General features: G+C 36.1%; 2 protein-coding genes across 2 annotated transcripts; one reads left to right on the top strand and one right to left on the bottom strand.

The window, feature by feature from the left end:
* Positions 1–2,487: 2,487 nt before the first annotated feature.
* On the top strand, positions 2,488–8,256 carry LOC132600385 (ATPase GET3B-like). The gene is made up of 11 exons (XM_060313507.1): positions 2,488–3,270; positions 4,315–4,526; positions 4,825–4,887; positions 4,983–5,093; positions 5,220–5,294; positions 5,415–5,483; positions 5,560–5,625; positions 6,147–6,224; positions 6,302–6,400; positions 7,258–7,392; positions 7,962–8,256. The coding sequence occupies exons 1-11, from the start codon at positions 2,796–2,798 to the stop codon at positions 8,097–8,099; spliced, it is 1,521 nt and encodes a 506-aa protein (XP_060169490.1). The 5' UTR covers positions 2,488–2,795; the 3' UTR covers positions 8,100–8,256.
* Positions 8,257–8,638: 382 nt separating this feature from the next.
* Positions 8,639–22,082, bottom strand: LOC132600384 (ABC transporter G family member 28). The gene is made up of 14 exons (XM_060313506.1): positions 21,380–22,082; positions 19,692–19,768; positions 19,071–19,337; positions 18,675–18,738; positions 18,432–18,578; positions 18,195–18,229; positions 17,440–17,513; positions 15,642–16,531; positions 14,904–15,200; positions 12,633–13,118; positions 11,917–12,065; positions 10,648–10,937; positions 10,433–10,563; positions 8,639–9,656 (listed from the first exon to the last, which is right to left on the bottom strand). Exons 1-14 carry the CDS (start codon positions 21,595–21,597, stop codon positions 9,500–9,502), a joined length of 3,282 nt encoding a protein of 1,093 aa, XP_060169489.1. The 5' UTR covers positions 21,598–22,082; the 3' UTR covers positions 8,639–9,499.
* Positions 22,083–22,153: the final 71 nt, after the last annotated feature.

Raw genomic sequence — 22,153 nt, 5'->3', positions numbered from 1 at the left:
GAAGAAAAAGTAAAATATTGATAAAGAATGAATGAAGTAGTAATTTTTGATCATTAAAGTATAAACATTAAAGAATAAGAATTAATAGAGAAGTAGTAATTGAATAATAAGTAAATAGAAATGTAAGGAAAATCTTCCAAAAAAATAAGAGAAAGGATATATAGGATTCATGGCCAAAGAGAGGTGACACTATCACTTCTCTAATGTTTAACTTTATATTATATATAAATTCTCTATAACATTGTTTCGCTATATCATCAATGGAAAAATATCCCAGACACACACTACCTATAATGTAATAAACTTATGCATGGAATATAACAAAGAAAAAAATAAACTAAAATCAGACTATTACACTAACTGAAGGGTTTATTTGCTCAATTAACAAATTAGGATACCAATGTTAACATCCAAACATGTTTTAAGACCAAAGTTGCTCATCCCACAAAATTAAAAAAATAAAAATAAATTGACCGTATCTTCTTTTCCAAGTCTCCAAAACACCCCCCCAAAACAAACTTTCCTCACTTTTCATCTATCAACCTCAAAAACAAGCTTTAACCTGAAACAAAATCGCTGTAGCAATGGCTATGGCGTTGTTTTCCCATCAAACTTCGAAAACCTATTTCTAGTTTTCTTTGCTGAGTGTCACTAGAAGAAGCTTTAGCTCTTTCCGATCAAATTTCAATTCAAGAACTTTTGCACCGTCATTTCAAGGTTAACCTTTAATTATATGTGTATATATTTCTTCATTCTGGAAAAAAATTACTAATAAATTTGCATTTTTATTCCATGAAAAGTTAGATATCCAAAAATTATATTAAAAACAATATAAGTTGCATTTTTTCTCATATTAATATGATGAAAAATTTATTAAAAAATTGTCGGTCAAAATATATATTATTTGAATCTCGAAAATGAGAAATGTCACATAAAATGAGTCGGAGAATACTACTAACAAAGAAAAAAATTAAAATAAAATCAGAATAATGGAAATTACCTTATTTGTGGGTTTTATTTGCCCAATTAACAACTTAGGATACCAATGTTAACATCCAAATATCTTTTAAGACCAAAGTTGCACATCCCATAAAATCAAAAATTATAATTGTTACCCTATCTTCTTTTCCAAGTCTCCAAAACACCCCAAAAACAAAATTTTCTCACTTTCCCTCCATCAACCCCCAAAATAAGCTTTAACTCAGAAACAAAAATCAGCATAACAATGGCTATGGCATTTCTTTTTCATCAAACGTCGAAAACCCATTTCAATTTTTCGTTGTTAAATGTCACTAGAAGAAGCTTTAACTCTTTCTCAATAAGTTAAATGTCACTTACTTTTGCAGCGCCATTTCAAAGTAAACCTCCAGTATATGTGAAAAAGAAGTAGCTCTTTAATGATTTCATAGTATGTAATTTTTTTTTTATTTAAATAAGGGCAAAATTGAAAGATAAAAATCAATGTCTGCTTGATTTTGCGAAACCACTTATTTTAAGCAAAATAAAAAATAAAAACACCACTTATTATGAACAATAACAAAAAAAAAATATTGAACTAAACTAAAAATAATGGAAAATAGCGATTTCAAACTACCCTTATAGGGGGGCTTATTTTCTCAATAGACAACTTAGGATACCAATGTTAACATCCAAATATCTTTGAAGACCAAAGTCGCACATACCACAAAATCAAAAATTGCAATTGTGACCCTATCTTCTTTTCGAAGTCTCCAAAACACCCCAACTAACAAAAATTCCCTCACTTTCCGTCCACTAACCTGAAACAAAATATCACCATAACAATGGCCATGGCTTCTCTTTTTCGTCAAACTTCAAAAACCCATTTTTATTTTTCTTTAATAAATGTCACCAAAAGAAGCTTTAGTTCTTTTTCAACAAATTTCAATTCAATAACTTACACAGTGCCATTTCAAGGTAAACCCTTCATTATATATGTATATATATATCTTCATTCTTGGAAAAATGGATTATAAAGTTGGTATTTTTAATTCCTTTTAACAGTTTTTTTCTAATATATGTGTATATACTTCATTCTGGGGAAAAATGGATTATAAAGTTGGTATTTTTAATTCCTTTTAACAGTTTTTTTCTAATATATGTGTATATACTTCTGCAATTTTCGGACTTTATTAATATTTTTCGGACTTGGGTATTTTAAGTTGTGTATATTTGTTTTTAGGCTGATGTCACGGGTTCTAGGCGTAAAAACAGTTTCTTTGATGAAGAAGGCTGCATAGGGCACTAAGGGTCGTTTAGGAAGCTAATTATTCATGTATTAAAATTAGCATATACTACGTTGGGTAGCATTTTAATTGCTATATAAAATTCAGCACATCAATTCCGGCCTGTTGATTTTGAAGGGCCACAGACTTAAGACTTTTATCACTCCCAGATTTCTTGGATGCATCAATAGGCAAGATGATGAAGGTAACTACTGTCATACTACTGGAAGGACATTATGGATCATTTCTTCCATCAAATTGCTTCCAATTTAGAACCCTCAACCCATATGTTTCTTCTCCTTACCCGAAAATTATAGCCTGTTTGGTCAAGCTTCTGCGAGGCCAAAGATTTTTTTTTCTCTATCAAAAAAGTGTTTTTCTTTCGTAGTTAAGGTGTTTGGTCAAGCTTTTATACGGAAGAAGACGTGTTTTTGAGTAGAAGCAGAAAAAGTAGCTTCTGCCCCCAAAAAGTGAAAAGCACTTTTGACAAAATATAATTAGAAGTACTTAATATTTGGAATTGGGTCTGTAAATTGAATACATGATCGAAAGATGTATAGCAATTATAAAGAACAAGCAATCGAATATGTACGTCAAGCTGTACAAGAAGACAACGCTGGTAACTATGCTAAAGCATTTCCTCTTTACATGAACGCTTTAGAGAATTTCAAAACTCATTTAAAGTACGAAAAAAACCCTAAGATTAAGGAAGCGATTACTCAGAAATTCACCGAGTATTTACGCCGGGTTGAAGAGATCCGGGCTGTATTGGATGAAGGTGGAACTGGGCCGGCTCAAAATGGAGGTGATGCTGCTGTGGAAACCCGGCCCAAAATGAAGACCAAGCCCAAAGATGGTGAAGATGGGGAAGATCCTGAACAGTCTAAGTTAAGGGCTGGCCTTAATTCCGCTATTGTTAGGGAAAAGCCTAATATTAAATGGAATGATGTTGCTGGTTTGGAAAGTGCTAAACAAGCTTTGCAGGAAGCTGTTATTTTGCCTGTCAAGTTTCCTCAGTTCTTTACGGGTGAGTTAATGAGTATATTTGTATGGAATGTCACGGGTTCGAGGCGTAAAAACAGTTTCTTTGATGAAGAAGGCTGCATAGGGCACTAAGGGGTTGTTTAGTTGCTGGTTAGGAAGCTAATTATTCATGTATTAAAACTCATTTTAGTTGCTATATAAAATTCAGCACATCAATTATGGCGTTTGGTTACCAGATTACAATCCCGCATAACTAATACATGTATAGGTTATGAGGAAATCAATGTATTGTTTATGCAGAATAGAAGATGGAATAACTAATACATGAATAACTGAACCCTGCATAACTAAAACTTGCATAACTTATCTCAACATTACTAATACATGCGTAACTCTATCCGACAACCAAACGACCCCTAAGGGTATGGTCTAGTGGTCAATGAACTAGTTGAGAACCATGCGGTCTCCAGTTGAAATTCTAGTGGAGGCAAAAGTATTAGGTGATTTTATCTCATCTATTATAGTCTTGGTAGACAAAGTTACCCGGTATATTAGGCACCCCATGAAATTAGTTGAGGGGCCTGCAGGTTGGTCTGGACACCACGGTTGAAAAAAAGAAAGAAAAGGCTGCACAGCAGTTTGTGCCAATAAATGCAAGTGATTTTCCATGTTAAGAACATAAAGATTAGACCTTTGTACCATAATGAATTCAGACTTGAGAAAAACAAATTCCAAGTAGTGAGTGATTCAACTATGCCTGTTTGTTCTTCTTTCAAAAGAGAGGCCAATAATCCTGGTTCTAGTTAGGTGTTATTTGAGACTAATAGTGGAGGAATGCGATAAAACTGCACTAGATTTTTAGAAACCATATCCAGAATTTAATGCCAATCACCATTTGATACCATGCTTTTTTAACTTGCTCTAAAATCCTGTCAATTCTGCTTTTGCATATAACAGTAAATGCCAACTCGAATCGATTGAAAAAAAAAAGACATGAGTCCATGTTATTGACATTACACAGAACAATTCTAAGAAGTCTTATAAAGAACAAATTTTGGGATTATTTAAGTTCCTCTCATCTTTGTAGTGAGGTCAGTTACTACTCCTACTGAAGCTTTTGTTGGATTCAATGAGATGGTTAGTGGGACCCAACGGAAGTATTACATGTTGGGAGGGAAAGGAGGCGTTGGGAAGACTAGCTGTGCTGCTTCTCTAGCAGTAAAATTTGCAAATCACGGTCATCCGACTCTTGTTGTTTCAACTGACCCTGCTCACTCTTTGAGTGATTCTTTTGATCAGGTACCTACTGCAAACTTCTCTTCGTAAATTCTGTCAAAAGAGAAATAACAGAAAAGAGCCAAAATTGCCCCTGTACTTTCTGCCAAGGGGAACTTTTTGCCCTCCATATGAATTATTAGATTTTCTTTTAAAGATTCCATTAGCTGAAAGGGCAAAACTGTCAACTTTTGTTAACGGGAGGGGCAAAAAACATCCCAACTATTAATGGAGGGGAAAAGTGCCCCTCTGTGAAAGTACAGGGGCAATTTCAGCCCTTTTCCGGAGAAATAATTTATGTAATGTTTTGTGCTTTCTGTAGGATTTGACTGGAGGAGCACTTGTTCCGGTTCAGGGAGTGGATTCTCCATTATATGCACTAGAGGTATCTTGTTCTTAATATTTCGATGTTGGTACTGAAGTGCAGTATCTACGTGTTTAGGACAAATAATCAATCATAATAAACTGATATTCAAATAGATAAATCCTGAGAAAACTAGGGAAGAGTTCCGTGCAACGAGCCAACTAAATGGTGGTAGTGGTGTCAAAGATTTTATGGGCAGCATGGGCCTCGGAATGCTTGCTGATCAGGTGATTGCAGAAGCAAAATGTTTCGTAGTTCTTTTTTCTTTTCCAAATAAATCCCTCTCTTTGTATGGCTTTAACTGTGCATGCCTAGTCTTGGTATCTGACTCTGCTATTATTAACTTGTGATAGCTGGGAGAACTGAAACTTGGAGAGCTATTGGACACTCCTCCACCTGGTCTAGATGAGGCTATAGCAATTTCTAAGGCACGTATAATGATTGTTCAGTACTGTTTTTCAGTTAGATGGTTATCGGTACCCTACATAAACCACTGTCCTTATTGTTTGTCTTATTCCAATCTCTTTGACCATTGGATGGTTCTGCAGGTCATGCAATTTCTTGAATCAACAAACTATAGCGCCTTTTCTCGTATAGTTTTTGATACAGCACCAACGGTGAGTTGAAAGAAACCAGTTACTGTAAAACTTGTTCTTTGAGCTTAATGTTTGTATTTACCTGTTGATTTTGAAGGGCCACACACTTAGACTTTTATCACTCCCAGATTTCTTGGATGCATCAATAGGCAAGATGATGAAGGTAACTACTGTCATACTACTGGAAGGACATTATGGATCATTTCTTCCATCAAATTGCTTCCAATTTAGAACCCTCAACCCATATGTTTCTTCTCCTTACCCGAAAATTATAGCCTGTTTGGCCAAGCTTCTGCAAGGCCAAAGGTGCTTTTTTTTTTCTCTATCAAAAAAGTGTTTTTCTTTTGTAGTTGAGGTGTTTGGCCAAGCTTTTAGGTGAAGAAAACGTGTTTTTGAGTAGAAGCAGAAGCTATTTTTGAGAAGCTGAAAAAGTAGCTTCTCCCCAAAAAGTGAAAAGCACTTTTGACAAAATATACTTAGAAGTACTTTTTAAAAGCTAGGGCAAACACTAATTGCTGCTCAAAGGTGCTTTTCAAATTGATTGGCCAAACAGGCTATTATTAGAGTGGTTTTAGCATGTTTAAATCTGAGACTGTGTGGCCATGTATTTTTATTGCAAGTTCGTCTACCAAAGTCCTATTATCACTTACTTCGGCTTTATAAGTACTATTTCATGTGTCACAGCTTAAAAAGAAAATATCATCAGCTACTTCAGCTTTAAAATCCATGTTCAACAAAGAGGAGCCACAACGAGATGATGCTGTAAGCACTGAACTTGCACTATTAGCTTTCTTGCTGTGCTATTTCTTTGCGTTGAGCATTATGTCCTTTCACTGCAGACTGACAAGCTAGAGCAATTAAGGGAGAGGATGGCAAAAGTTCGGGATCTGTTCCGTGATTCAGCAACTACAGAGTTTATCGTTGTGACAATCCCCACTGTAATGCACAAATTCTGCCTTCGTATTATAATCTAACAACTCTGGAGCATTAGTTTGCAACAGAACTCTCTTGTCACTTCGTTAGTTCCAATCATAAATAGCATATTTTTTTGCCACCTCGCCTTTTCCTTTCCTGTAGTTCGTGCTCCTTATAGTTGAGCTGTTATAACGAAGTGAGAGAGGTTTGAGATCCAATATATTGTAATACCGGCAGACCAATTTTATTCATCATATAGAGGTCTCTACAAAGTATTTCCGTTAGGGTTGCAAGATTTTGCTAAACGTAGGAAATGCATATTAGAAAAATAAAGAATAAGAAATAGCATGCCTACAATGACTCTGGAAAGATGTTGCAAATTTTGTACCTTCAGTGTTTGATAAAGTTACATTTTTCTTCTTTATGTTTCTTCTTTTTTCCCACTTAATCTTCCATTTTTAAAAAGGAAAGAGGCCTCCATTATTCTTGTGCATTCATCATAGTCCTCCCATATCACGTGGTGGCAAGATGATATTATATAGCTTTCTATCTGACATAAGATGAATGCTGCTTATCTTTCAGTGCTGATCTTTCACGTCCTTTTGAGTGCTTTTCATAATATATATATATATGGGGAAATAATTAATCAAGAATGCTGCCCTGTGATATTGTTTCATGCTTATTTTGATCATCTCAGAAGCCAGTGCTGTTCCTATTATATTTCCCTTTCAAGTACTATTATTAGGATTTCCTTTCTCAGTTAAATACATTTGCCTCAAATATCTCCATGTGCTACTTATGCTCAACTGAGCAATATGCTTGCAAGTTCTTCTTGAGGACTTATTGAGTTACCTCTTTGTGACAAATACATTCTCTATAGGTGATGGCGGTCAATGAGTCTTCACGGCTCTGTGCATCCTTGAAGAAGGAAACTATCCCAGTAAGAAAGCTTATTGTTAACCAAGTCCTACCTCCATCTGCATCAGAATGCAAGTTCTGTATGATGAGAAGAAAGGTAAGAGTTGACTCGTCAAATTCTGCCTAGGGAAAGATATTCCAATTCATCCTGTTTCCAAATTATGTGAATGGTTGATTCTTGTCCAAATTATTCTCTCTTTTAAGTTGATCCTTTCACATTTATACTGCTAAACGAGTAGTTTTTTTTTGTGAAATAGAAACCTAAGGTAGATGAAAGAATATTGTGCATGCTTGATTTAGCAAGAGAACATTGAGAGTTTGTACGCAATAAAAGACTTACTAGGATGGCAGAATAGAGATTCAAAAATGAGAATTTACTAGGTGTCGTTGATGAAAGAAGTGGCAATGATGCTGTATATCGCTATATAGAGTGTAAAACGAGTGATGTAAGAGAGAAAAATTGCTAGGATTTCTGTGTCCCCTTTCTAGCTATGGAAAGTTAATGCTATTTACTTGCTTAAGTGCAGATTCAAGACCTTAAACTTTTAAATAATTAACCATCTTATCTAAACAGTGGTAAAAATCGAATTGTCCTCTCAGTCTCCAAATTCCCTGATCCTTGCTTGCATATTTTTGCTGAGGTCTCTATTGTTTTACATATTTCAGGATCAGATGCGCGCTCTTGACATGATCAGTAAAGATCCAGAATTAGCAAGTTTAAAGTTAATCCAAGCACCATTGGTTGATGTGGAAATAAGGGGCATCGCTGGATTAAAATTCATGGGGGATATGGTTTGGAAATAAAATTGTTTCAACAATCATGTAGAATAATGTTAGCAGTGCTTTGTGATTTCTCTGTGCCAAATGGTAGCCTTCTACCTTCAAAATGTAGACATTTACCATTATCTAAGAAGATGCTATTGTTTTGAGTTAAGAGAAATTTACTTAGATTAGAACTAAACTAGTTGATTCTCTTTGGGTAGCCGACTTTAAGCAGCCTTCGCATTTCCTGCTGAGATCCCAAGTCTCAAAGTCCGCCCTCTTGGGCACCCACGACCTTGGCTTTTTAGAGAATTTTGCTCCTGTGTCGTAGGACTTGTAGCTCGGCAATCCACCAAGTCGGTTGGTTTGTGTATCCTTTTAGTTTCTAGTGTCTTCTTGATTTGTCTAACTAATTCTTTTGAGTGTCTTTCTTGTGTTTCTGAACACACGTGTAAGGCCTAATTCGTCTAACTCAACTATTCTACTGCACGGCTTTTGTGATTACTAGAAATAAGGAGGAGGGATGGCGTGAGATCCTTAGAAGAGATAAGAAAGGTATTAAAACGAATTAAGGTCTTACATCGCTATATAATTTCATCATGCAAACATTACAAGAATATGAAGATGAAATCATTGTTATCCAATTTCTTTTGATTTGCTGAACTTATTTCCCCCATGAGAAAAGAAAAAGACCTTTCTTTTCTCTTCAATTTTACTCTCTATTTACCAACAGGCATATGTGCGCACAACCACAATCTCTCATGAATGGAATACATTTCCCTTTGATCCAGAACACAGTTTGCAATACCAGCACTATTTTTTCTCTTTGCTTATCCAAAAATGAGATAATTTGTGAACAGAAAAATGAGTCAGTGGTGACTGTTGGGGCATAACAAGTTAGTAAGATATACTATCTACTCAAAACTGAATTTATGCTGTCAACAAGTAGGCACTATCACATTTGTGATTTGGCTGCATAGCCATTTCCATAATTTGATCTTAATATCCTGATCTATATCAACTTTTGGGTATATACTGTACCCTCCAATTTCTGAAATGTGCTCTCAGCCATATCCTTGTCTGCTTCACGAAGACGAAACGACATTCTTGGTTATTTCTCTTGAGGTTCAAAGCTACATCATGACGCTCAGGAACCAGGTAGCATCAATCTCCAAGAGAAACTACTATTAGCACATATGTCACACTTGATTTTTCACCTAAAGAAGAAAGAAGCATTTAACCTGTTCAATCGACTCTTGTTTCGAGTAAATTACATTTTTGGCAAGAATCATATCAAGGTTATGTACAGTAATCTTCACAAGGGACCCAACTTTATGAGGCTTCCCAACATTTTTCGTCGTGGTTTTGAGTCTGTAAACTGGCATTCTTCCTTGTTTTTGCTAGTATACCAAGTGATGAAGCAAGACAGCAACAAACAAGACTTATTTTTTCTGGAAAGTTATCAATAACAGAAATGCTACGCAGCGACTGATAACACCAAGAAGGATGAGTTTTATTAAGCAAGGGTACCAATGATCCAGGGCAAAGCCCTTTTTACTTAGTGCACCACATCTTGTGATCAGCCACACCCCAGAGTACCTAAAGGCAGGAAAATTGAAAATAAAGGGAGAAAGAAAAAAAGAATTAAAATTTACCCTGGAATGGATGGATCAACATATGACTTCTTAAATCCCAAAATATTGGGAAAACAACACAAAATACCTATAAAAGGCAAAATATTTACCCCTCCCCCCCCCCCCCCCCCCCCCCAAAAAAAAAAAAAAAAAGCTAATTTCGTTTCTACCCACCTGAGTACCCCCTCACCCAAACCTTACCTCCATGATACATATTTATCTCATTGAAGAACTAAAGCAGTCCTCTATGATACCATCTCAGTATGTGGTATATATCGTGATGGTATCATGGAGAACTGAGGAGTCTCTCATTGAAGGACTGAAGCAGTCCTCCATGATACCATCTCAGTCTATGTATATATATATATATATATAATATGATAGTATGAAGAGTTTTTTGAATGAATGAACATGATCCTCTATGATACTCTGTCAGTATATTATATATACCATATGGGTTTCATAGAGGGTTGATATTATATATACCATATGGGTTTCATAGAGGGTTGATGAATGTTTTTGAAGAAATGAAAGAAGTCCTCTTTCATACCATTATGGTATATAAGAGATACAAAATAGTTTTGGGGCATCCCTGTAAATAGTTTTGGGGGTATGAAAGTCAAGGACTCAAGGGGCAGGCCCCGGATTTTGGAAGTACTCTTAACTTTCAGCAAGTATCTGTTAGTAAGGTAATTGTAATGCAAGAAGAATTTAGATATAATAGAGAAGGATTCACCAGACCTTTTAGCATTCGCAATTATAAATGCTTCCAAAGCCCACTTTGTATAGATATAATTTCCTAATTTCCCTGTGAATGAGCCATTGTCCTGCCTTGCTATGAGAGTCAAAACAACTGGTAGCAACACAGACCACTGAAAGACAGATTAGTTTGTCAGTAGAGGATAACGGTATGGAGTTGAAATGTATTTCGCATGATCAAAGCTTCGAGTACACACCAGTTGAGCTTGACCTGGTTCGAAGTAGATGGCAAGTGCATAAGCTATCCCAGTAACACAATATACAACACAAAGCAAGACGAGATAATTATCCAAAATCGAAGATCTTGGATTGTTGAAGAAGTAGAACATTGATAGATAAACTGCTGGCTTTATAATTGTATTGATATGGTCAACTGTATCCTTAGCCATAAAGTACGCCAAACCGCTCATGCCAGATGAACTCTCTCTCCAGTAGTGTAATTTATCTAGAGAAAATGATCTCAAAGCCGCAATCTTGGTGAGAAGAGCTGGAAAACATTTAGGAAGATTAGAACTAAGGTAAAGTTTAAAAAAAGAAAAAGAAAAAAAAGTAATGAATATATATGAGCCATCAAAAGATAAGGTACCAAAATACATATTTTCTGACATCTCCATAGTTTTCTATGAAATAGATGTTATTCTCCCAAGGTAACCATGCTAAATCCATAATTCATATTCTTGGTCTAAACTTACAATTTGCAAGAGAATTTCTGGGCTGGGTGTGAAAAATGCTATAACTTCTCTTTACTTTAACTTTTCCATTTCTGTTGTGCTATCTCCTTATCTGAGATGCTATGCTTCTTTAAAGGGCAATCCGGTGCACTAAGCTCCCGCTATGCATGGGATCCGGGGAAGGAACGGACCACAAGGGTCTATTGTACGCAGTCTTACCTTGCATTTTTGCAAGAGGTTGTTTCCACAACTCGAACCCGTGACCTCATCGTCACATAGCAGCAACTTTACCAGTTACGCCAAGGCTCCTTTCGATGCTTTGTTTCTTTGAGATTTATTATTTCTACTTGCTTTAATGAACGACTACTAACAGTAAGGAGGGCCAAACATAACAACTGCAATTAATATCTTTGTTTTTACTTGAAAATAGTTTTTCAGTTCATACCAGAAAGTTTTACATGATCACATCAACATTATGCTAATCTCAGATCTGTGCTACTCATTATCGGTACAAACATTTACAAATTGTTAGCATTAAGAAAGAAGTGGAATTACCAAGTGATAACATAGAGATGAACTGAATGAAATAAATCATGATCTTATTTTAGCATGTCTCAGGAAAGAAGTTCAAAATCTGATTTTATATTGAGAAACTTTTTCTCCTAAATTTGCACATAAAAATAATTAACTGTTTTAAGTCATTAATACTCTTAATAGAGATTTTTCAAAAAAAAAAAAAAAAAAAAAAAAAAAAAAAACTTCAGTATATACACTGTTCCGAGGTTTTGAACTTACGAACTGCAATGACGGTGTAAAGGTACCCATTTGCTCCAAAGGTTTCATCACTCACTTCAGCAAGTGTTCCCAAACAGAGTCCAGCAAGTAATAGAATAAGAAAATCAACTGCTTGTATCCTGGCTTCTCGCAATCGCTGCTTGCCAACTCTGACAATATGAAGTATCATAGATTCCAACCATAAAAACAAATTCAAACTCAAAAACATTTGTAAATCAAATAAAAGAACTGGTAGATATTTTTCCTCGTGAACTGTCACATGAATACTTCCCACTAAACGTCGGTAGAAGCTTCTAAGTTGGTCATGCCATCTACTTGCTTTATTGTTCCACTTGCAACAACAACAATAGCATACCCAGTATAGTCCCACAAGTGAAATCTAGAGAGGAGAGTGTACGCAGACCTTACCCCTACCTTGGGAGGTAGAGAGGCTGCTTCCGGTAGACCCTCGGCGCAAGTTTATTGTTTTACTTGGTTCTAATAAAAAAAATTACTCCCATCTATAGTCTAACTATATAATAGAAAAAGTACAGCATAGAAATTCCAAACATTTGCATATAGGACTGCAAGCACAAAATAAACACACATAGAGCTTGAACAATAATTAGAGGGTATACAACTGAAAAGGAGAGAAACCTATATATTCATATATACACATGCATCTTGAAAAATAATTAGAAAGTACAGGAGTGAAAAGGAGAGAAATTTATCATTACCTTCCAAGGAAATACTTATATTGAAGCAATACACCAGGGGTTTTCCGATGGGACAAGTCCGTCCATGCCAAAAAGTTGAATTTCATGCGATCCTTCTTCTGTGCAACATTGGACTTGACATCTGACCACATGTCTCCTCCAGATTGATCGGAGGTAGCAGTTGCAGGACTTGCTCCTCCATCAGCTGAATTTTCTCCAACCGACGATGTTCTTGATCCAGAAGAATCTAGCATGTCTGGTGGTACGGGGTAACCATTATGAAGCATCCATCTGAGAGGAAGATCTTTATAGCTCACTCCTGTGGTCGGGAGTTTAACAATTCCTTCTAAAATATCAATGAAATGATCAGGAGGATTAACGCGATCAGGTACAGTTATTCCAATGCCTGCAAAGTACTCTTCAACAGTCTTTACTGGTCCATGATATACTGTAAGGCCACCCTTGGCTAGAAGTATCAAATCATCAAACATCCTGAACAAAGTATAGCTGCAAAAGGAAGTGATTACTGAGAAAGGGTGTCAATGGTAACGTTCAATTTGTTATTCTACAAAAGATAATTTTCCTTTAAGAACATAGAACCAAAACTTTTTCAAATCATCCCAGTTGTGGTTGTTTTCCCTCCATGTCTGTTCGGTTTAGCTAATCTTTGGTACAATCCTTTATTCTGGAAGATCCTGTCCTAAGGTTTGAATTTGATTTACAAGTTTCATCAACTTGATTGAGTATGTTTTCACTTTAGTTTCCTCCAAGTTAAGTTCTCTACTTGACTCTTTAGGATAGTGGTTTTCATAGTTTTGTCTTTTCCGACTCTTGATGTTACATTTTCAACGTTGTCATATCCATGCGTATAAGAGCCTTGGCTCTTTTCTTGTTTTCTACTACAAAAATCTGAATTTGAGCAACACTCAGATTCTTAGGCAACTCAAGATTGCTTTTCCTATCTTGCTCACATGCTATAATCTGCAGGTTGAATAAAGCTCTTATTTTCACTTCTCACACGGGGTAGGTTTCCCTGAGGAATTTGAAGGCATGACACTCATATGTTTTTTTATCTTTCAAAAGGATCTCTCGACTTAGAGGGTGGTTGGATTGACTTTTTAAAAATAGCTTATAAGCTAAAAGCCATAAGCTGGGAATACCCAACTTTTGGCTTTTAGCTTATTTTTGTACTTTTTTGGCCTAAAGCTAAGCTCTTAAAAACACTTTTTATTTTTGTCAAACACCGCAAACAGTATAAAAAGAGCTTAAAAGCCAAAAAGCACCTAATAAGCCAATCCAAACACCCTTTTACTTAAAATAACTATAATACATAAGAATTCATATGTATTCTTCAACATGTATCTAATAATTCATGCATTTGCAATGGTAAATATTTAAACATTTTAACCCAGAAGTTTTTTTAATCTTTCAATACAAGTTTCAATCTTCAACAAATCTAGCTATAAAGTGTATTACTCCCTCCATTAAATTTTATCTAGTTTGACTAGACACAAAATTTAAGAATGTAAAGAAGACTTTTGAATCTTGTGATCTTAAAGGTGTGTATAACATGCCAAAGCCTGAAAGTACCGTTTGAATCTTGTGTTATTAAACAAGCCATGTCATGCCTTTAAGGGAGTGTGATTAAGGATAAAATGAGAATATTAGGATTAAAAACTTCCAAAGCTTACCAAATAAGAAAGGTGGCATTCTTTTTGAAACATACTAGAAAGGAAAGTAAGACACCTAAATTGGAAACAGAGGAAGTTATGTTACTTCTAGCCTATCACAGACAAGAAACCAGAGAATTTTCAGAAGCTGAGAACCAGAGTCAAGTTTTTCTGAAACAAGATGCTATGTGGACTAAGCAAGAAGAGGTCCTGATTTTGAGTCTCATTGTCAATTATAAACTAAATATTTCAATGAACTTGGTCCCAAGAGCCACTAATTGCAGCTTATATTAAGAACAATATGATATATCCTCCTTCACTATCTACATGTTAGTCCAATTAGTCCAAACGTACATCAAGCATCTAATTTGACTTCCATCACTGTAGTTCAAAATTAAAGTAAAGACCACCATTAAGCTGGAGGAAAAACTAATTAAATTTATATGGTTATAATTCCACATGTTTTATGATTGCAATACGTTCAATGAGTGTGAGGATTTAAAAAAAAAAAAAAAAAAAGATACTGCAATAGATAAAAGTCAATATGACCACCAGGGAATGCAAATGTAAGAAGATGAATAAAGTAAGACCAAAGACTAGAGGCTATCATTAGCAACATCACCTTGGTTGGTGCACCACCATACATATATTCACTCCTTCAAGAGCTTCACGACGAGTTGCTCTAAGCAACAATTGAGATGAAGAGCTATCCAATCCAGAAGTGGGTTCATCTAAGATTAACAAAGAAGGTTCCATAACCATTTCCAGCCCAACATTGACTCTCTTCCTCTGACCCCCCGAGATGCCTCGCTTTTCCACTGTCCCGACAAGAGAATCTCTCACTGGTTGCAATCCCAAGGACTCTATGACTCTTTCAACAACTAAAACCTTTTCTGGTTTAGGCAAATCAGATGCCAACCTGGAAGAGTGATTCAATAGAGAAGAGTAGACTAGCGTCAGATGAATATAGTATCAAAAAACAGCAAGTTAACTAGTGAAGCAGTAGTAAAAAGCAAAGTTAATTTCCTTTTGGATAATATAAGCTGGTCATATCTCTACATAGTTTGTGTTTGACAACAATAGATGGCACATAGATTTCAGACTCTCACATGAATACTTTGAAAATCCATTGATAACTATCAGACAGTAGTTTCTGACAATAAGGGTAGGCATGTAGCACTCCAGAATAAGAAGGAAAGGAAATGCATGACCTTTCCAAAGAACAAACTACTGGAACCTGTCACCACCAAAACGTAGACTGATGGTTGAAGTCATGAAACTTATGAAGAAAAAGAATACCATGCAAAAGAGATGATTTATGAATGAATAGATTCGGACGAACAGAACTACAATAGCATACCTGCACCGAGCACTAAACCAAAGATTCTCCTCCACAGTTAAATTTCCGTGTACAATGTCATCTTGAGGTACAAAGCCAATAATTTTCTTGTATGACTGCATCGGTTCAGGCTTCCCATTTATGAGAATCACACCGGTCATGGTACACCCAGCAGCCTTCCCAGTCAATGCAGAAAGAAACGTTGTTTTTCCAGCACCAGATGGACCCATAACAGCAGAAATACGGCCAGGTGATAATTTCCCAGATACACACCTCAATAAATGCTTGTTTTTCCCCTTCAAAGTAAGTGTCAAATCTTTGAAACACACTTCAATGGGAGGTCTAGTTCTAATCTCAATATCACTTGCCATTGAGATCACACCAGAAAATGTCAAATTCTTATTCTGCTCCTGCAGAGCTTTTTCTTTCTCAATTTGACCATATGCATATTTAAAGATTTGGCTCTTGGTTTGCAACTGTTTAGCGTTAGGCTTTTTTATATTTTTGTCCCCAATCTCAATATTGAAACCCTCATGACTATCAGGATCTTCATCAAGTTCTTGCACCATCTTTGTGAGGTTCGTTTGCTTTTTAGCTTTGGCCTGAGACATACCTAAGGGCAAGGGAGGTAAAGCAGCTTCTGAACGAGATCTAGCGTGACTAGGAACCTTATGCGGGTCCTGTTGACTTACATATTTTTTCCGGGAGAATGTCCTTGACAATTGAGATTGTAGACCAGTTGCATGCTTGCGAGCAATCTCTTTAGCAGATTTCCATTTCTCACGTGCCTGTACAGTCTCTCTTGCACTTTTTGCTGCACGTTCCCTGGACTTTGCTTGTTTTTTCTCTCTGCTGCTTAGCACTTGGCCAGAACAGTTGTATATAATAAGAAGTATAAGTGTGATTCCACCCTATTAGAAATGAAAAGGCCAGTTACATGTCGCACTAGCGTAAAATATAATTATTAGCCCAACTACGTAATAAAATATGCATGTTTGAGGCTGAAGCATGACAAGTTTACAGAAGTCATATCTATTATATGCCTCTCTGAAACACAAAACAAGTGTATAAAGTCAGGATCAGGACAGATGGATGTCTTTTCAGATTAGAGGAGCACTTGTAAATTCACTACTTAAGAGCATGTCAAAGGTCAGTTAACATACTTATAGAACTTTCGCATTTTGAATCTCTAACGGACATCCATTGCAAACATATCACATGTTTTAGCAAATGCAGCATGAATCTGATTATTACAAGGAAACACAAATATAAGATTTTACATCATTGTTGATAATTAGCAATGTCAAACTCAAACAGACTCCTCAGAGATCAAGTGGGAACTCCGAGAAATGAAGTTAATTAAATTAGAAAACTTCAAATGAAAAGAAAAGCAAGTTATAGGAGAAGCTTGTTGGTTAATTGTAAGTTGTGACTTGTTACAGATGAAAATCAGACGAGAAGGAAATGTAAAATGTTATATCTTGTGGGATCTGTCCTTCTTTTGGGTTCAGTTATGTTATTACTGCTATTAGGAAAAGAGGAGTAGAAGTTATGTCCAGATGAATCCCTCCCATTTCCTCCCCCTTTGATAAGGAAATAGCGGACATTAGCTGAAGCCAGATATTTTCTTTTGCGGGTTCATTTCTGTTCTTTCTGGTATGCATTTCTCACTTTCCTTCTCCCAGTTCAAGCCAAAAAATTTAAGACATGCATGAACATACTAGCTAACATCTCAACAGCATTATGACATTATTTCTAAAGTAGAACCTTATATAAACAATCCACATTTGTACAGACTAGGAGTGAGGAGATAACTTACAAAAAACATAACACCATAAGCTGTGATATTTTGATTTTCGCTCTGTGATTCACAGATAGCTAATTTATAGCAGCCTGCGTGTCCATAATAATAGATAAATACTTGATGATGATGGCAATGTTCAGACCAAAAAATATTTCCAGAAATAGAAATTGAGAAGTACATGCAATGAGTTGTAACTTAATATAACTTTTCATCTTGTAGTATTACAAGTAACACATACTCTGTAGCATGACAATTATAAGATGTCTCACCTCATCAAAAAGAACTCAAAGAAATCTTTCTTTTAGTAGAGAAGAACGACAGGTTCATCCACAATCAAAATAAGAATCTTGATAAGGTCGATGCAAAATATGCTCATATCTTGATACGTCCTGCTAATTTCTAGTAATAATTATTGGATATCCATCTTACATATTTCAACAGTACTATTAGCCTAGGCAAAGAAGATAATTGAATATAACAGCATGCCAGATTTGCATCCTAGTATTCTTTTTTGTATTTCACTTGGAACTGAGAAGCTGCTAAGACATGCCAAGGATTTTTTTTAGTGTGTGTGTGTCTTTCTTTATCCCTTTGTATTTTGCTTTTGAAGTGTGATACAAGTGAGACAACAGAACCGAACAGGTATTTTTACTAGTACTGTATAACTAAAAGGATAAAATAAGCCAAGATTGATCTTTTATTGAAATTCAAAAGTAAGAAATGAAGCAACACATAAACAAATCAGACTGTCACATGAGATGAGGACTTACTTGATTGAGTTGTAGAACCAGTTCTACAGTAATGGCTGGAAAAAGCATAAACAAACAGTAGGATAAGCGAATGGATTAGCATGATCTTCTAATATGAGAAAGGATAACCAAATTAAACAGAAGCAGCATTACTAAACAAGCCTGCGGGGGGGGGGGGGGGGGGGAGGGGGGGGGGGGGAGGGGGGGGGGCACAGTAAGATATATACATGTTCTCGGTTTTGGGATAAATGTAAATACCCTTTAGTGCAAGGAATCTTCAGGGCAGTAGTTGGACAGTAAAATCCCGCTGAACAAAACAGTTCAGGAGTACTCTGAACATCAGCCCAGACATCTGCTCCACCACAACTATGATTTGCCTGCCCCGGAGGAGGTTGATAATGGTACCTTCATATTTTAAGGAAGGAAATATTAGTTGAAGGATGCAAAAAGAATTTGGTCAAGTAAGAATAAGAAGAACTCCAAAAGATGTATGAAACTCACGGGTCACATGCACCAGAGTCGTCATTGAGATTTGAAAGAGGGCAATACGCACCTAATGGGCAGGCTTCAACCGGAAAAATGGGAGAATAAACAAATATAAAACAGATACAAATGAAAAGAATAACCATAAAATTATGCCAAAGGTGCAACTTATGATTGTTTGTTAGAGAAGCAAATTCATCACTTCAAAAATTTATAAAGATCACCTCAAGATAAAATAAAATAAAAAGAAAAACAATGTCTTGGTATTAAGCAATTCTGAAATGTTAGAAAACACTATCTCTTGATAGTAAGCAACTCTGAGATGTTGTTTGGTCCAAATTGTTTGAGCACATCTACTTCAGATAGTGGTCATGGTTTCAATGACTATAAACTAATATTCTTGTAGATACTTACGTATCATGCAGGTGAGACCACGAGGACAGAAGAAACCTTCACAACAAGGTTGACAATCAAGAATTCTAGGTGGCATTTCCTTTGCATCTTTAAGGTTAACCAGATTTTCTCCAACACTACAAGCCCATCCTGGCTCGCATCCAGGAGCCCATGATGATAGATTACAATTCTTGTTAGGTTTCAGGTTACCTCTTCCACCGCCTTTTGTTAAAAGTTGAGAATAGAACTTTACCTCCGCTGCTGTACACAAGCGCTTTAGTACATCACCTATTCAACCACGAAGACGTTGTGAATATGAAAGTAAAGACAATAGAACAATTAGTAGATAGCTTCACAGAGTTATCTTACCATGCCATTGGTATTACAATCAACCAAATCTTAAATGCAGTACTTGTGGAAATTAACATTGATCACCACAAAAGTGAACTTGCTATTCAAATGTTTACCAACCAAAGGAACTCATATTATTATCTTGTCAGAAAAAGTAAGGCTACACACTACATCTTTTCACTAGTTCCTGAATTTTCATGATGCACAATGTATAGAACATTATGAAGTAGACTAGCATACTTTGAACTAGAAAAATACATTCTCAGAGAATCTTATCCAGCAAATTAGTACCTTTTGTCAGTTTAACGCATTCTCTCAAAAAATCCGTGTTGTCGGTGAAATTAAAAGCCGCTTCCCACTCAGCATCCCTACAACACAATCAAAATTCATCAACTGAAAGTTAGTTTTTAAAGTTCTTTAGGTGAATTGTCAAAGCCAAATACTATAAGAACCAAAGCGAAATAAGACTTTGGAAAAACTTACGCAAATTGACTTAATGGCAGAGGAATTGAAAAGTATGCCCTTTTCTAAAGCAAGATAAGAGACGGTTTTCAAGACAATTCTTCAATTATGAAACAATTTAAGATTAAAGTACTACTAAGATAGTAAGAATACAACCACAAAGACTTACAGTCCAATAGTACGTGTAGAAATTATCATGGGTTCAATTCTTACTATTCGCCTTCCCTGATTCCCTATGCATCAAATCTTAGTCTAGTTAGGTTGACTATAAGAATCTTCACTATCCATGTCACTCTAGCTAAACCCGTCTTATAATGCAATATTCAATAATTTAGGTTTTCTAACACTAAAAGTTCTCTACATTTTCTAATAACATAAATGACCAAGCTGGCCGTATTCAAGGCGTATGCCAAAAGTCAAAGAATCTACAAAATATCATTCTCTACAAAATCCACCCAATCATCTATACAACAAAGAATGGAGACTTTCTATTTAGACCAAAAGAAAATAAGAGAGCGGAGACTACTCCTCTACTGAGAGAAACTCGACTCTACACCTTCAAATGCTCTCCTATTTCTCTCTCTCCACACTACCCCACATTAAAGAAAGTGGAATCACATTCCAAGCCCTTTGTCTCCCACTCTTCCAACTAAATAGAAAATCTTTCACAGTTTTTTGCATTGCCCATGGAGTGTCAACCACCTAAGCGTATTCCACCATAACCTCCTAGTTAGCCCACAATGTAAGAAAAGATGGTCCGCATCCTCGCCCACCTCCTTACACATGTAACACCAACTGATGCATACAACCTTTTGCTTTCTAAGATACCACCCAAGGGTGTGGCCTAATGGACAATGAAGTGGGTAGAGAACCCTGAGGTCCCAGGTTCAATTCCCAATGGAGGCAAAAACAATTGGTGATTTCTTCCCATCAGCCTAAGCGTTGGTGGATAGGGTTACTCGGTACCTGTGCTGGTAGGAGATAGCAGGTGCCCCGTGGAATTACTCGAGGTGCACGGGAGCATAACCGGACACTACTGATTATAAAAAAGAACAATTATTACTAGATTAAAAGACTCCTAACTAACATTAGACCTAGAATAAGTCTACTAAAAGACATGTTCATTAAATAAATGCATGTTCCTTATTTGAGTTTGTTCTAGTCTTCTAGAGAGGATTTTGCAGTATTGGAAACTGATAGACTATGTAACCTGCTCAAAGATAGAGTGAATTGCTCTGTAATTCCCCAGTGCCGTAAAAAACACACCTAAACTATCACTTTTTCGCATCACACCCCAACTATCAGTTATTCCCTTTTTCTGCCTGAACTATCACCATCTACTCAACTAGGTGTGTTTTAATACACATAAATGGTGACACTTAGGTAGGAAATGGGAATAACTGATAGTTAGAGTGCGAAACTCGTGAAAATGTGATAGATCAGGTGTAATTTTTTACCGTTATCTCAACAACAACAAAAACACGGATGCTGAAGAAAAATGGAGAAAATAAGCTTACGCATCTTCGATGCAGAACTTCAATTCCTCAGTAACGCCAGGATCAAACAAGGATGTGAAATTGCTAAAACTGCTATAAAGGACCTGTGTCAACATCTGTATCGACTCGGGTTTGCCGGTCTGCTGCGCTGCGATTTGATTCGTCAAAACAATAAAAACCAAAAAAATGGCGAAGAGTTGAACCAAGGCATTGTTTTTCTGCCATTTTTGCATGCACATTGTTTTTGATTATGAAAAAAGGAGAGAAACACTAGGCTAAACCGAGGTGCCTAGTCAAACTAAGAAACTTAAATTGGTACGGAGGGACTAGTGTATAAGAGGTGTTTAAGGAAAAACTGAGCTAAACCGTGCTACGGAGAAAACACGATTTTTAAGATCCAAAGTCTGAGTAATCCTAATGTAGGCGAATTTGGTCAGAGAGATACAGAAATAGTACTTCAAAATTCATTACATGTCCAAAGACTTTTGTTCTTCTTTGCATCTGTTATCGTTGAGACGATGAAAACCAAGAAAATGGACAAGACTTGAAGCAAGGCATTGTTTTTGTGCCATTTTTTTTGCATGCACATTATTTTCATCAAGAACCATAACAAGGGGTTGGATTTTGCAGGTGATTAAGGGAAGTTTTTGGTGGAAGAAGAAGAATGGTGATTTGACGGAGGGAAGAAATGGCGGGGAGGGGAAGTAGGAGAAGTGGTGAGAGAGATTGCATGGATTTGTATTTGGACCGTTAGATTTACCCAACGGTATTCAAACTATCTTAAAACTTAGAATT

Source organism: Lycium barbarum, chromosome 6 (genome assembly GCF_019175385.1).
Source record: "Lycium barbarum isolate Lr01 chromosome 6, ASM1917538v2, whole genome shotgun sequence".
NCBI lineage: Eukaryota > Viridiplantae > Streptophyta > Magnoliopsida > Solanales > Solanaceae > Lycium > Lycium barbarum.
This window is presented reverse-complemented; position numbering and strand designations above follow the sequence as displayed.